Raw genomic sequence first — 15,615 nt, forward strand, 5'->3', positions numbered from 1 at the left:
ACTTTGACAATAAAGGACTAGTACCCAAGAGGCACGGCATTAATTGTGTAACACTTGGAGTATCTGAGTGTCAAAGTTCTTCATTTGTAAAATGAGGGAACACAATAGGTTTCCTACCTTCCAGCTCTAAAATTTAGTAATTCTCTAAGAATACAGTATCTAAATGCAACCACTGTTTAGTACAGACTTTAGGATGAACTAGTAAGAGCTTTTTCATCCCATTCACGGTTTGGCTCAATCCACAGTCCCATTCACACTTGGCTCAATCCACAGTCCAGGGGGCTAATGCTCTAATAGACACTCAGATATTAGGTACTGCTGAATAAATTGTCATAAAAAAAACTTTTTTAAAGATTCAAACAATCTTATCTAATAAATCTTAGAAAAATATTTCAAACAGTGCACCTTAGGCAAAATAGGTATAAGAAAAACACTTAAGCATTAAAATAAAAGCATCTGATGCATCTTCAACACCTAAAATAAAAGCATCTTAAAGCAAATGGTTCAATTTAAAAAGCAACAAAGACTTAGTGCTAGAAGAGATGCTAAAGACCACATCCAAACCTCTCATTTTACAAGTGAGAAAACAGGGAGTCGGCCAAGTTAAAGAATTTGCCCAAAGTCATTCTGTCATTAATGATATTCCCAGAACCAAGTTCACAATAACAATTTGTCAATTACTGTTCATTGATGTTTGCATGAAAATTGGTATAACGTTATAAAGCATATTATTTTAGTCACTGATTTTTGATGACTGAAATAACATACAAAACCAAAGACATAGCATAAAAATTTCTTAATATACATGAAGTGTCTTAACTTACATTTAGTGATGACTATTCAGCAAAACTGTTAGCAGCTCTCAAATGAGAACAGAGTTTTATTAGTAAATAAAGCATGTAATCTGATACTATTGTCAAATAATTTCATTAAGCACCTTAGAAAGGAAATAGGATTGGCATCTAAGATTAAAGGAAAAAATGATAGTTTTATTTCAGCCACTTGAGCCACATTACTTCCACAGTCTTAGAAGCTATTCAAAGAGTTCTAAGTTTAAAAAAAAAAAAAAAAGCCAACTCTATGAATTCATTGAGGTTTACCTCCTGTCTTCCTCAGAGCAAATGATTAGCAGACTGCTTTGTGAACTTTTACAAAGAACCCTTTTCTCTCATTTCTGTCCATTTGAAAGATGGATTCTTCCTCAATCCTAAACAACTTGTCTTTACAAATTTTTGATGGAAATGAATTCTTAGTATGAACAAATCTTTTAGTAATCTTTCCCTCAATTTATTAAATAATGCATCTAATTTCAAATATCTGATAGTAATAAACTCTTAGCATGAATAAATTCTTTTAAATATCTCCCTCTCAATTCTATTGTGTGATCAATAAAATGTCTTGATTTATACCTTACTACCAAAGAATTCAAACCTTCCATGACAAACAAAAACATATACTATATCAAGTAGGATAATGAGATTTTTCTTTTCCAGGCTCAGGACCAAATTAGTAACAATAGTCATGGAGTACAGTTAGGTAACAATATTCAAATCTCATAATAATAAGCACTCAGAGCATTTAGAAAAATGTAATTCTTTTCCTAATGAGGCAACTTTGGCATCAGTTCAAACGGAAGCTCAATTGGCACTGTGATTTTGAAAGGGATGGACTTCCTGTCACAGACCCACATAGTTTTCTTTCAACAATATTATCATCTTCTAGTTTATTTGTAAAATTTACAGAACAGTTTCACACCTAGTATCTCAAATCCTCCTAAGTATAACACAGTGAGAATTAGGGCATTTTCTAAAGGCCCATTATGTCCCAGGCATATGCGGACACTGGGACAGTTTAAATTAAAAAAAAAAAAAAAAAAAAAGAATGAATTCTACCCTGGAAGAGCTTGCAATCTATTGGGGAATATAAATACATGATTTCTATAAAACGTGCTAGAATAAGGACAAGGAATTACAACTTCTCAGCAGTGTGAGGGCCTAACACCTTCTCTCCAAAGATGTGGGTAGTGGTACCCCAAAGAATGCTTTGGTCAGGAAATCACACACTGTAGGCTTTTGAAGGATGTGTAGGAGTTCCTGGACATAAATATGGAGTGGAGGAAAGGAGAAAGACACTTCAAGGCAGAGGGAACAACATGTACAAAATGGTTAGTGACGAAGTACTATTCCTTTTTTTTTTTTTTTTTTTTTTACTATTCCTATTTTAAAGATGAGGAAGATAAGCTCAAAAGGTAAGTGAGCTGCCTAAAGTCACAAAAATAATAACTAACAATGTATGAAACAGAATACAGTCCTTCTGATTTTAATCAGCTTTGTAGACCTGGAAATTCCAGTAAGCTTTGACAAAAACATCAGATAAAGATTAATTTTTATCTCCTATTTATTCCTTCCCAAGAAATGGTCCATGTCTGACCAAGCTCCTGCAGAGAAGGGAAAAAAATGAAAAAATGACTGGAGAAGGGGATTTATTTAATTCTCAAATCAATCCTGTGAGATAGGTGTTTTTATTATACCCATTATACACACAAGAATATAGAGGCACAGGGTGGGGCACCTGGTGGCTCAGTCAGTTAAGCATCTGACTCTTGGTTTCAGCTCAGGTCATGATCTCAGGATCTTGAGATCGAGCCCTGTGGCAGGCTCTGCGGCGCACTGTGTAGTCTGCTTGAGATTCTTTCCCTTTACCTCTGCCCCTCCCCTTACTTGCACATACACTCTCTCTCTAAAATAAGTAATATCTTTAAAAAAATAATATAGAGGCACAAAAAGTTCAGCAACAGTTGGAAATTAAGGGAAGATTCAAATCCAGGTGACTAAACTAACCAAACCTCCAAACTCAAGCACTTAACCAGACCCTTCAGATCCAACTTTGCCAAAGATCCCTACATCATTTGGTCCAGAGATGCTAAGAAGACCAAGTGAGTTCTGGGACACATCATGATCCCCCAGATCTCTCACTGTACCATACATCTCAATATTCACACAGATCCTCAGATCTGGCTCCCTTACCAATCTGATCTCCCTTGAGCAGGTAAACCAAGAACAAGGTTGGCATGGTCTCTTTCAGCAACACTCTTACATTCTGATTACAAGCTGATTCAACTTGATGAGAGCAAACAACAAGAAGTGGTAACCAAAAAGACATCATAAAATAACAGCATGAAACTTGAAAGTACAAAAAAGAAAGCTCCAATCCCTCTATTTAGCTTGTGTGTGTGTGGGGAGGGGGGGTGGCAATGAAAAAGTGTTACGGGTATTAAGCATACCTGCCACTCACTCCATGGCAATTCACATCAAAGGATGGAGTCTGGAGTACCTGATTTCCTTTATCAAGGGTTCATATGACAACTCTTCAACAACCATGCCTGCCTCTTGAATATTAGGGAAGCTGACCATTTGGAATAGCCATGGGTTCCCAGGGCACTAAAATGACCTCAGGGAATTAAGGATCAACATATAGGACAAAATGTTACCATCAGCAACACTGGATTTGCTAATGTCAGTTGATCGAAACCAACCACAAAATGGATTTTCAATCTGTCCATCTAGTTATTGTAACTTGTGAAGGATATGAAAAATTTAACGAATACTGGAATGAAACCCTTAAAGAAGATTGTAGACTGTTATCTATAGAATTTTTAAAGATATATAAATCTAATCCACCTTCACTTTTTGCTGGTAGGATATGGAGTTGAAGGGTCCTACTTAGATCTAGGAAAAAGAATGTTCCTTTGAGGCTTACTTTTGGCCCTATGGAACTCTAACTCTCCCGATCAGAGGCTCTCAAATAGCAGTCTGAAATCTGCCAGTACTTCTCCAGTCTAGTGGGTACCATCAGGCTTTCCTCTGAGATCCCCGAGTATGGTGAAAAGGAAAGCTGACATGGTTACCCACACCCTCAAGCTCCCTAGTATCTTCATTGTCAGAATCACCACCAGCCCATTTCTGTGACTTTAGCACCTGCTAATGACTCCTCCAGCCCTCCAACCCCCACCCTGTAAAACCCACATCAGTTTCAGGGAAACAGAAAACAGAAAACTCTTCGTAGGGTTCTGAAGGTCAGCCAACACTAGATTATACCAGCTAAAAGAAGGGCAAGGAAACGGAGGGAGGTGGGGAGAAACTTCATATGTAAGTATCCTGATACTTTTTTTTCTAAAAAGCAGACACTCGGTGACCTGAGCTATAAGCCAAGCAATTCCAAAAGCAAGAAACTGACAGAGGTACCAAATGCAATACCTCCACTATGGTTAAAGTGGCAATATCATTCCTAGCAACTGTATGATCAATCTCCAAATCTGGGTAGTGAGGTTATTCTAAGGCACAGAAACAAAGTTGTGTTTTTGTATTTGTAGGTCCCAGTTTCAGTCACAGTGGTATCTCTGATTGTGGTATCTTTGCTATGGAGCAGGTGAAGGTGCAGAGAGCTAAGTCCTTCTGCCAACAGCCCAACTCTACATCTCAATTCCAAAATATATATATGTAGTTCCATGGTATAACCTGCAGCTATATAAATCAGTGAGGCTCCACTGAACAGTGCCTAGCATCTGACAGTTTACGTGACAGTAAAACGTAAAAGTGGTAAAATCTGGAAAATCAGATGGGGGGGGGGGGTCTGGCCCATTTATGGTTTTCCCAAATGTTAAATTAGAAATGTGTAAATATGAGGTATAGGACTTAACCTGAATTTTGAAAAGATTTTATACCCTAGAAAGTAATTCTAGTATCGGGAGCTTAGATATAGGCAAGATCTATTTCTCTGATGTCATTTTCCAGGTTTTAAGAACTGTACTCGGGATTCCTGGGTGGCGCAGCGGTTTGGCGCCTGCCTTTGGCCCAGGGCGCGATCCCGGTGATCCGGGATCGAATCCCACGTCAGGCTCCCGGTGCATGGAGCCTGCTTCTCCCTCTGCCTGTGTCTCTGCCTCTCTCTCTGTCTCTGTGTGTGACTATCATAAATAAATAAAAATAAAAAAAAAATTAAGAACTGTACTCAAAATCTCAAGTTGTGCAGGACTACTTCTGGGAACAAAAAGATGAGAAAATTTAACGTGTCTTCCCCTAAGAGTTAATAAAATCTCAGAACTTGAAAAAAGGAAAGGGGGAATAATCCTAGCTCAATTAATAATATTACTATTCAGGAACAGGAAAATTTTACATCCTGTTCAACAATGAGCATTGTTTGCCATTTTATTGCAATTCGATTTTTTCTTTTTTTAAGATTATTTATTTATTCATGAGAGACAGAGAGAGAGAAAGAGAGAGAGAGAGGGGGAGAAGTAGGCTCCTTGCAAGGAGCCCGATGTGGGACTCGATCTCGGGTCTCCAGGATCACGCCCTGAGCTGAAGGCGGCGCTAAACCGCTGAGGCACCCGGGCTGCCCTCGATTTTCTTCTAAACAAAGTAAGAAATACTCCTCTTAACTAAGTAAGGGTTATTTACATGAAAGATGAAGCACGTTTCCAACCTGAGAAAACTGAATAAAGAAAATAAAGATGGAGGATGCCTGGGTGGCTCAGCTCGGGGCGTGATCCTGGAGATACGGGATCGAGTCCCCACGTCGGGCTTCCTGCGTGGAGCCGGCTTCTCCCTCTGCCTGTGTCTCTGCCTCTCTGTGTGTCTCTCATGAATGAATGAATGAATGAATAAAATCTTAAAAAAAAAAAAGAGTTAAGAAGAGCAAAAAGTCTTTATTGATATACCTTACAAACAGAAAAAAACAAAAAACAAAAACAAAAAAACCACACACACACACACACACACACAACAGGCGTTTCTTCTGAATAAGCTAGTGTGACATGTTCCTCTGACAACCCAAAGAGTCACTTTTCAAAGCCAAATGTCCAAATGACTGGATTCAAACGGTCTGTCCATTGCCACGCTCGGGGCTTCTGAGCAAAAACTCCGGAGCAAGTCAACTCCCACGGCTCGCTCGCAGCAGCAGCAATTAAATGCACGAGAAGGCAGAGCATGAGGTGGGGTTCCGCGCGGGCTGGATGACTGTTCTGAGACCTGCTCGCAGGAAGCCGCCGCATCCTGTCTTCGGTCCCCGTGGGTCAGGCCGCAGCGAGGTGGGGCGCGCACAGGTGTCCGGCCGCGGCCCCGCCCCGCCCCGCGCGCTCCTCGCCAGCTCCCCGAGCGGCGGCCCCCGAGCCCCAGGGCGGCCCGCTTCCTCCCGCCGAGGGCGCCTTCTTCGGCCTCCGACGGGCTCCCGAGCCCAGGAAGCGGGCAGCCCCCTCCCCCCGGGCGGCCCCGCTTCCCCGCCCTCCTCCTGCTCGGGCCGCGCCGCCCGTAATTACCGCTCGGCTCCCACCTCAGGGCCGCTCCCCGGCGCCCGCACGCCCGCACGCCCGCGCCGGGAGGCCCGCGGCCCAGGGCGGCCGGAAACTCCTCACGCCCCCGGCCCGCGCCCCCTCCCCGCCGGGGCGGCCCCGCGTCCAGGCCGCGCCCAGAGCCGAGCCCGGAGCCGAGCCCCCCGGGCCGGCGCTGCTCCGGCCCCCGCCCCCCGCCCCCCACACACTCCGCACAAATTCCCGGCGCTCCACTCCCTCCCGCCAGGGCGGCCCCGGCCCACGCCGCCCCGTCCAGGCGACGCCTCCCGCCGGCCTCCCCGCGCGCCTCGCCCGGCCCAGCGCCCCTCTCGGCGCCGCCGCCCCTGCGCGCCCGCCGCCCCCTCAGCCCCGCCGCCGCCTCAGCCCCGCCGCCGCCGCCGCCGGGTGGGTCCCCCCGGCCCGGCCCCCACTTACAGATCTTGCCCCGCAGGCTCTGCAGCACTCGGACCTCGCGACTGTCCTCGTCGCCGGCCTCCGTCTCGGCCGTCGCAGTCGCCTCCGGCGCCTCGGAAGAAGCCGCCGCAGCAGCAGGCGCCGCCGCCGCCATGGTGCCGCCCGGCCCGTGCCGCAGCCCCGCCGCCTGCGTAGCCGGCGAGGCGGAGCCCAGCGGCCGCCTGGGCTGGGGCGAGCCGCACGCCTGGCCCCGCCCCCGCCCCGCCGAGGCCCCGCCCCCGCCCCGAGGCCCCGCCCCGCCCGCCGAGGCCCCGCCCCCGCCCCCGCCCCACCCGGGCCCCTGCAGTCGCCGCCCGCCCCCCGGCCCCCGCCGCCCGGCCGCGAAGCGAGCTCCTTGGCTTTCCTGCTCTTTGCCCCGCACACGCCGCGGCGCGAGCCAAGTGCGGCTCCAAGTCGTGGCCCTGGGCAGCCTTGAAACCCCACGAGGGAAGAACCCCGGCCTTCTCGAGATCCCCCCGCCCAGTCGTTCTGGGAATTAGGCTCCCCCCACCCCCCTCCTCCGCCCCACACACAGAGCCCACCTCCACAGCTTCCAACGCTCGAGGGAACCCCCTGTGGAAAGATAACAGAATGGAATTAATTGGACAGTTGGGAGGACCTCAAAACTATCTCATCCAAAAAGGAGCCCAGAGGTGTAGAGATTCCCCCAATAACATCCTTGTGCCCCCTACCTGCAAGCCACAACACCTCACACACAGATCTTCACGTATAAGTAAGAACACTTCTGTGCAAAAGCTGGTTCAAATAAAGGGTGAACCCCCCCCCCCCCCCCCCGTTACAGCAGCAGAGCAGCACAGGAGATCCTCCCCCTCCATGGAAAAAGTCTGAAGCTCTTACTACCACTTGCGTATTTTGGACACAGAGCAAAGAAGCCTAGGGTCCCATCTCCTCCTGCCCCCATCAGTGGGCTTGCTAAAAAGTTCATTGACACTAGGATATTCGTAAATCTTTGACTAGTTGTTAGCTTTATTTCAAGGGATCTCTTTACAGTGAGTAAACTGCATGAATAATACCCTGGTATGAGATGAGGAAGATGATTTCCTGGTCTTGAGGTTAACTGCACTGCCCTAAGAGGAAAGAAACTGTGACTTAATAGGGCAGGGTAGTTGTTTTCCAGGGCAACAATAGGAAGCATTCAGTCTGTCAACAAATTTTTTTTGAGGGTCAGACTTAATGATAGCCTCGGAGAGCCCCAGCCCTCCAGCATTCAGTCTGGGAGAGACACAGAAAAAGAAAGAGGCTCTAGATAAAAGTCTCGAGATGAGGCAATTGGAGAGTCAAGGAAGGCCTTCCTGGGAAATGCAGGGAATGAACTGAAGATCCGCAGGGAGAGGCACACATGTGTCCAGGAGCAGAAGTCACTTGTGCAAAGGCTGGACAGCCAGGAAGAATGGCCTTAGGAGTCTGTCGCAAAGGAGTGATATTGCCAGTTCCATGTGTGTTGTGGGTGACCTCTAAGTGATTTTACACTTGTTGGAGAAAGTGAACCTAACCTCCTCTTATTTGGATGTTTTGCTGTCACGTCAAACAATAAGTCCCAAGCTCAACTTCCTTATCTTCCTTTGCAAATCTGAGTTCACAGCCACAGTCTGTGATCTGGGCTAGGGACTGTGACTCTTTTTTTAAACCCTTGTCCCTCTACTGTTTTCAGCTCCACATCCTTCTGATTCTGCTAAATTCTGCTTCTCTTTCTTCCTTCCTTTCCCTTCCCTGTCATTATATTTGTTGAATTCATCCTCACTTGAATAGTGTCAACATGTTATGGGGTTTCTTTGTTTTCTGTTTTTAAAAAGGCATAAGATTATGAGGCAGACAGACTTGTGTTGGAGCCTCGTTCTACCACTTTTACATGTGTGACTTTGGACAAATTACTCAACCTTTCTTTCTCACTTTTTTTTTTTTTTAAGAGTTTACTGATTTGACAGAGAGCACAAGCAGGAGGAGTGGCAGGCAGAGGGAGAGGGAGAAGCAGACTTCCCACTGAGCAGACGCCCCAATGAGGGACATCCCAGGACCCCGGGATCATGACTTGAGCCAAAGGCAGATGCTTAACCAACAGCCACCCAGATGCCCCATTACTCAACCTTTCTGAACCTGTTTCTTAACAATAAAATGGGAATGCTGTACTTATTCTTCCTTCTTCAAAGGGTTACTATCAGGATGAAATAATTATTGAAAGTATGAAGTGAAGCATCGGAGAGAATCCTGGGCACGTAGTAGGATTAACACAGTCAATGTCACCTCATGCTCTTGACTGGAACTCTTATAATCTCTCCACTCTCTCATTCCTCCTACACATATCTTGCTAAAGCAAAAATTGGAGTTTGTCCCTTGGTCTGCCCCAAAAATATCAGTAGCTTCATTCATCCCTTCGGCAGCAAGCAGGTGACATTACAGGTCACAAAGAGTGCTATAAACAGCCAGAAAATAAAGTTCAGATTTCTCAGGCAAGTGTGCAGGGTTGAGACTGGACCCAGCCTACCTAACTCCTTGCATCTCCAGCCACACTGATCCACTTTTCCCACCAGTCCACTAGGAGTGACCTTTTTCTTGCCTTTCCAAATGCTACCTCATCCATGTGTCTCTTTCTCTCACAGACAGAGGTTCTTATTTCTTTTCGTGGCATTGATCATTTTCTGCATAGCATTATGTCACTGTGTGCTTGATTATTCATCTCTAACTCCCTCAATAAATACCTGTTGAATGAATGGATTGAATCATATTAGTCCACTTACTTTCTCCACTCTGCAGACTTGAAGTTTCGTAAATTCTGTTTTCTATTTATTATTCATTGTCATACCTGTCCAAGTGATTAAAGTAGGAATGGGAAACTTTAGTAGGAGCCTATAATTTGAAATTAAAATCTGGCGTATAAAGATTTGTTCCTTTCTTTAAAATATCAATATCCAAATATATATATTTTGGATACTGATTATATATATATATATATATATATATATATATATATATATATATCCCCATACTAGATTCTCCTCATCTCCCTTCTTTTTTACTAGCTTAATCCCAAGTCTGTAAGTCTATTATTAAATTGCTTTTTAGTAACAATTTTACATGAAGTGACACTCCACTTTTTCTTTCCCCCACTTTTCCTGTTGCAGATTTCAGAATTATCGTACTGTTTCACTAAGACCCAGAAACTCCATTTTCCCCCCATTGAAAATCATTCCTAATTACTTGAATTCTGTGTAAACATTTAAGGATGTTAATACTCTTACGGATCCTGGTCTGCTCTGCAGAGATCGTTAGCAGAGTCAGTGTTTCCTTAATGTAAAATACTCAGGAAATAAAGTTTTGTAAAGACTACTAAAATTTACTCACAGTACAATTACAAGAAGTCTGTCCCATCTCTCTCCCTTTATTGCCCTCACACTGTGTTTTAAATTCATCTAGAGTTCCTCTCATTTCTTCATGATGTTTTGCAACTGGAACAATATTGCATCACACACAAACTTGCACTTCACTTCCTTCCTCAAATTATTAATGAATGTGTTTAAGGGCCATCACTCCTATCTCTACCCCCTCCATTCTGATGAGCAACCATTCACTACTATGTCTTTTCCTATTTCTTCACCAGCTTTTAACCCATTGTCATTTTCACCGATAAGTTGGCTTGCTTCATGGTGGCTGAGGTAGGGAAACTGCATTGCCTCTTAGTAAGAATATGTCCTGCAGCTAGAAACTAATTTCAGAACTTGTCAGTTATACAGCATTGTTTTGAATCGGCGCCCACCAACCAATAACATGGCAATGTGAGGGGTATCTCTTGATCCTGAGTTATTAATTGCCTTCTTCCTGGTGAGTCAGGGAAGAGAAATATGCTCACTTTTAAATATTTAAGTGTAGATCATTTTCATAGGCCTGTATACCCATGAGGCAGAACTGTTTCCGGTGGACTGATGGGAAGGCAAGTTGTTTTGGTCATTGATAACTTGGTTTTCTCATTCCTCTCATTAGAGTACTGTTTGTATATTAAGTTTTCTGCACTTAGCTGCATTGAACAAGCAGCCTCTAAATCCAGTCAGGGTTTTTTTGTTTGTTTGTTTTTTGTTTTTTTTTATAAAGTTGGAGTAGAGGAAGGTGAAGTGAGGACTTAAATATTCAGGGTATCTTGCAAAGTATTCAAAATGTACCTTTAACATTTCACCTTAAGACCATGCAAGGCAAAAAAAAAAAAAAAAAAAAAAGACCATGCAAGGCTATAACTAGGATGTGTCCGAAAATACGGACAAGTCTTTATCCTAAAGCCTCCAGCTCTTGCATTAAAAACATTTTCGCATTTGCTCAGCTCCTGGAGACAGACACCAAAAGCCTGAATTTTGGAATATGAGACAGTCTATGCCTTTAGGCCAGTCTGACTTCGAACTCTCAGCCTCCCTCCTTTTGAACTTGCTGGCATATCCATTTCACTTCCACTGCACTTTTGTCAATCTAGACTCATAAATCAACAAGTCTGAAAAGAACATTGGAAAAGTTGGGCAATAATGTACTTGTTTCATGGGCTACACTGTACTTGAGAAATGTCTATATTTGCCTGGGCAGATTTGCCATTTCACCGTGGAGACATGCTCCAGCCAGTTGGTGAGAACCAAGCTGGAGGACCTGAGGTCATGGCACAGCTGATTTTCATGCTCCAAAGACATAGTTATGGTCTCCTGAGGCCAGAAATGTCTCTCTCACCTGGCTGGCATACAGTGGTCAGTAAAGGAGGATGGTGCTGACACTCACCTGGCTGGACTCACAGCAAGCTGGAGATTGATGTCACCTTGCAGTCCCTTCCTCGGGGCCATGGGAGCACAGTGGGGTGGTGCTTGGGTAGGTAATGCTTTTGTGTTCTTCTAAACCCTGAAGAAGAAGAAAGGAAATTGGATGGAACTAGAAAGGAGATGGTCCAAAGCCCCCTCTTGATGCAAAGCTGAGGGTGGCTGAGGGTGGGGAAACATCAATAAAGAGAGAGACACCACAAGGCAAGCCCAAGGGGAACTTCTCTGAAAAGTATCTCCACCCTCTGACAAAACACAGGAACTAATAGTGCCACGTGCCAGGCTTTCCTTGCGGCTTGAAATTGTTGTTTAGGGTTGTTTTTGTTGTTGCTATTCCTATTTTATAGATGATGTCTCTAAGCTCAAAAAGGCTAAAAGATCTCTGCAGGTCAGCCAACTAGTGAATAGGATATCAGGGATTTGAACTGATGCAGTCTGATAGCACAGTAACAACCTTTTCCAGAAGACTTTTCTACCTTCTTCATGTGACAGGCCAGAGTAGGGCAATGGTAACCCTAGCACACAGAATGGGTCTCCCAGACTCTTGCAGATCCTGCAAGGGGGTCCAATCTCTCATATTAGGGTGTGAGGAGGCACCTATAGTACTGTCCTGTCACATCAGGGAAATGTGAAGGAAGAGGCTAACCCTGCATGAGAAAGAAATGGGCCTTAAAGGGGACTAGCTGAGGAAGGCCTCCAGTTCTTGGAAGGGAGTGGTTCAGAGACCCTCCATGACTTCTAGAAGGGAGCACAGAGATGATAAGTTGACGAAGCTGGAACCTCAAAATGTAAACAGAAAGGCATCATAGCTGCAGAAAGCAAGAGAAGGATGCTCCCTCCAGGAGGGCCATAGGTCCAGGGGACTCTTACCCTCAGGGCTCATGAAGCCTCAGAAGCCTCAGAATGACAGGTGTTCCCAGGGAAAACAGAGTGATGACCTGACTAGTGTATGCTCCAGGGGTGCAGGTACCTACAAAGGCGCCAGGGAGGGAAAGTGAAGGTTAGGCAGCCTTCAGGAGGTAAATTCGCCAAGAGCTCACTCTCCAGGAATGGAGAAAGAATGCTAACCCTTATTCAATTAAAAAAGAAACACCTAGGCATCCCAGGTGGCTCAGCAGTTTAGCACCTGCCTTTGCCTTTGGGCGTGATCCTGGAGTCCTGGGATCAAGTCCCACATTGGGCTCCCTGCATGGAACCTGCTTCTTCCTATGCCTGTGTTTCTGCCTGTGTGTGTCTCTCATGAATAAATAAAAAAAATAGGGGATCCCTGGGTGGCGCAGCGTTTTAGCACCTGCCTTTGGCCCAGGGCGCGATCCTGGAGACCCAGGATCGAATCCCACGTCGGGCTCCCGGTGCATGGAGCCTGCTTCTCCCTCTGCCTGTGTCTCTGCCTCTCTCTCTCTCTCTCTGTGACTATCATAAATAAATAAAAATAAAATAAAATAAAATGTTAAAAAAAAGAAACACCAAAAAACACTGAATCCCAATAACCACAAGTACCTACATCTAATTTGCCAAGTCATTTGTAAATGAATACATTTGCAAATGTATTCCTTTAAAAAAAAACTTTTTCTTTAGGGACTCCTGCGTGGGTCAGTGGTTGAGCATCTGACTTTGGCTCAGGTCGTGATCCTGGGGGTCCTGGGATTGAGTCCTACATCAGGCTTTCCATAGGGAGGCTGCTTCTCCCTCTGCCTATGTCTCTGCCTCTCTCTCTGTGTCTCTCATGAATAAATAAATACAATCTTTAAAAAAAACTTTTTCTTGGGATCCCTGGGTGACGCAGCAGTTTAGCGCCTGCCTTTGGCCCAGGGCATGATCCTGGAGACCCTAGATCGAATCCCACGTCGGGCTCCCGGTGCATGGAGCCTGCTTCTCCCTCTGCCTGTGTCTCTGCCTCTCTCTCTCTCTCTCTCTCTGTGTGTGTGACTATCATAAAAAAAAAAAAAAAAAAAAAAAAAAACCACAAACTTTTTCTTTACATATACTTTTAGGTTGCATATACCCTTTTCCAAATCTCTAAATGTTAACATTTAAAAATATTTGCTCTTTTGCCTTGCTATCCGCCCCCCTCCCTTGAGAATACATGACCCCTCTACCCCTAAATATTTCAGTGTGTACTTCCCCCAAACCAGAGTTCTTTACAAGAACTAGTGCAGTTATCAAACTTAGGAAATTAACAGTATTACAGTATGTGAGTTAACCTGTACCTTTTATTCAAATTTCACCAATGGTCCCAGTGATGACCTTTATTGCATTCAGTGGTTTGTGTGCCTTTCCTTTCCTTTCATCTGGGACCGTTCTTCAGTATTTCCTCGTCTTTCACGAGCTTGATATTTTTAGCAGTGCGGGCCAGTTTTATTGCAAAATGTCCCTCAACTTGTATTATGCATTTGGGGCAGGAATAACTACTTAAGCAAAGCTCAGTTCTTCTCAGCAGACATCCTATTGGGAAGCTCATGGCGACCATCTATCTCATTACCAGCGATGTTAATTTTGGTTCCTTGGTTAGCATGGTATCTGTCAGATTTGTCCTCTGTAGAGTCATTGTGTTCTATCATTGGTAAGTATCGTGTGGGGGGATACTTGAGATTTTTGTAAAAGTGAACTTATTTTCCTCCCCACGTATGCTCCTCCCTCCATAGTCCACCTGGATGAATTGTACTTTCACCCATCCAGCTGCCCAAGCCAGAAACCGGTGAGTCATTACTCTTTCCTCCTCCTCCTCATCTTTCATATTTGATAACTAAATCCTGTAGATTCTGCCCTTTTAATGTTTTTCAAATTGATCTTTGTGCCTGTTTCTACTTTCAAATTGATCTTCGTGACCGTTTCTACTGCCACTCTTAGCTTCTTATCATCTCTCCCTGGACTTACTGAGACACACCTAAGTAGGCTGTCTACTTCCTGTCTATTCCTCTCCCCACCACTCCCCACTTTGCCACCAGAGTTGTCTTTCAAGAATGCAAATCAGCATTTTCTTACCTAAAAACCTTTAATGAAGAAGTTGCAAAGTGGAGGTTTTCTGGCATCAATGGGGACCACATGACACATGTGCTACAATTCTGTGGGCAGCTTGAGCTGCCATAACAAAATACCACAGACTGGGTGGCTTAAACAACAGAAATGTATTTTCTCACAGTTCTGGAGGCTAGAAGTCCGAGATCAAGGTTCTGGTTGATTCAGTTTCTGGTAAGAGCTCTCTTCCCGGCTTTCAGATGGTTCTTCTCGCTATGTCCTCACATGGCCTTTCTTTGATGTGTTCACGTGGAGAGAAAGCTGAACTCTCTGGTCTTTCTTCTTATAAGGACACTATAATGTCAGGAGCCCCATTCTTATGATTTCATTTAATCTTAATTATTTCCTTTGAAGGCTCTGTCTCCAAGTATAGCCACAATGTGGGCTTAGGGCTTCAGCACAAGAATGGGGGGTGGGGGGGACAGACATTCATTCAGTCCATAACAAGCTTCCATAGCTTCCTTTCTCATACCCATGGCACACACTGCCAGTCACAGCATTCTTTCCTGCTGAATTTGAACAAGCCTCAGAACATTGTGTCCAGTTTTCTCAAGGTCGAAGTCTCTCTGGAAACTGGGTTGCATACATGTGATAGTTTCCCCCGGGAGCTACAGATAACCATGAGAGACTTGAATTCAGAGGACAGAAATAGGAGAAGACGTTGCTGGTGACAGTGGCAAGGCACAACAGAAAGACCTCAGGCAGTAGAGGTAAAGGCCCTAGCCACCATATCCTGTATAAACCGCAGTGTCTGTGTGTGTTGACCAGATGTGCAACCTGGGTGTTGTTTTTGGATGAAAAGTATTCCAACTTGACTCTTTGGTCCTCCAAGAGATTCTTCTTCTTCTTCTTCTTTTTTTAAGCTTTTATTTATTCATGAGGGACATAGAGAGGCAGAGACATAGGCAGAGTCCCTGTGGGGATTTGATCCTAGGACCCTGTGATCAGGACCTGAGCCAAAAGTAGATGCTCAACCACTAAGCCACCCAGGTGCCTCTCCAAGAGATTCTTTCT

The 15,615-nt window shown here is 44.7% G+C and overlaps 1 protein-coding gene across 3 annotated transcripts in view; it reads right to left on the bottom strand.

The window, feature by feature from the left end:
• RASA2 (RAS p21 protein activator 2) overlaps positions 1-15,615 on the bottom strand; it is a 144,460-nt gene that overhangs the window by 116,817 nt on the left and 12,028 nt on the right. For 2 of the 3 annotated variants that reach the window (XM_072792476.1, XM_072792475.1), the window contains exon 1: positions 6,764-6,942. In XM_072792476.1, coding sequence (XP_072648577.1) covers positions 6,764-6,896 — 133 coding nt within the window. In that variant the 5' untranslated portion in view covers positions 6,897-6,942. Of the gene's footprint in view, positions 1-6,763; positions 6,943-11,548; positions 11,666-15,615 lie in introns of those variants that run through there. The other variant, XM_072792477.1, reaches the window with a different exon arrangement.

Source organism: Canis lupus, chromosome 22, assembly GCF_048164855.1.
Source record: "Canis lupus baileyi chromosome 22, mCanLup2.hap1, whole genome shotgun sequence".
Classification (NCBI taxonomy): Eukaryota; Metazoa; Chordata; class Mammalia; order Carnivora; family Canidae; genus Canis; species Canis lupus.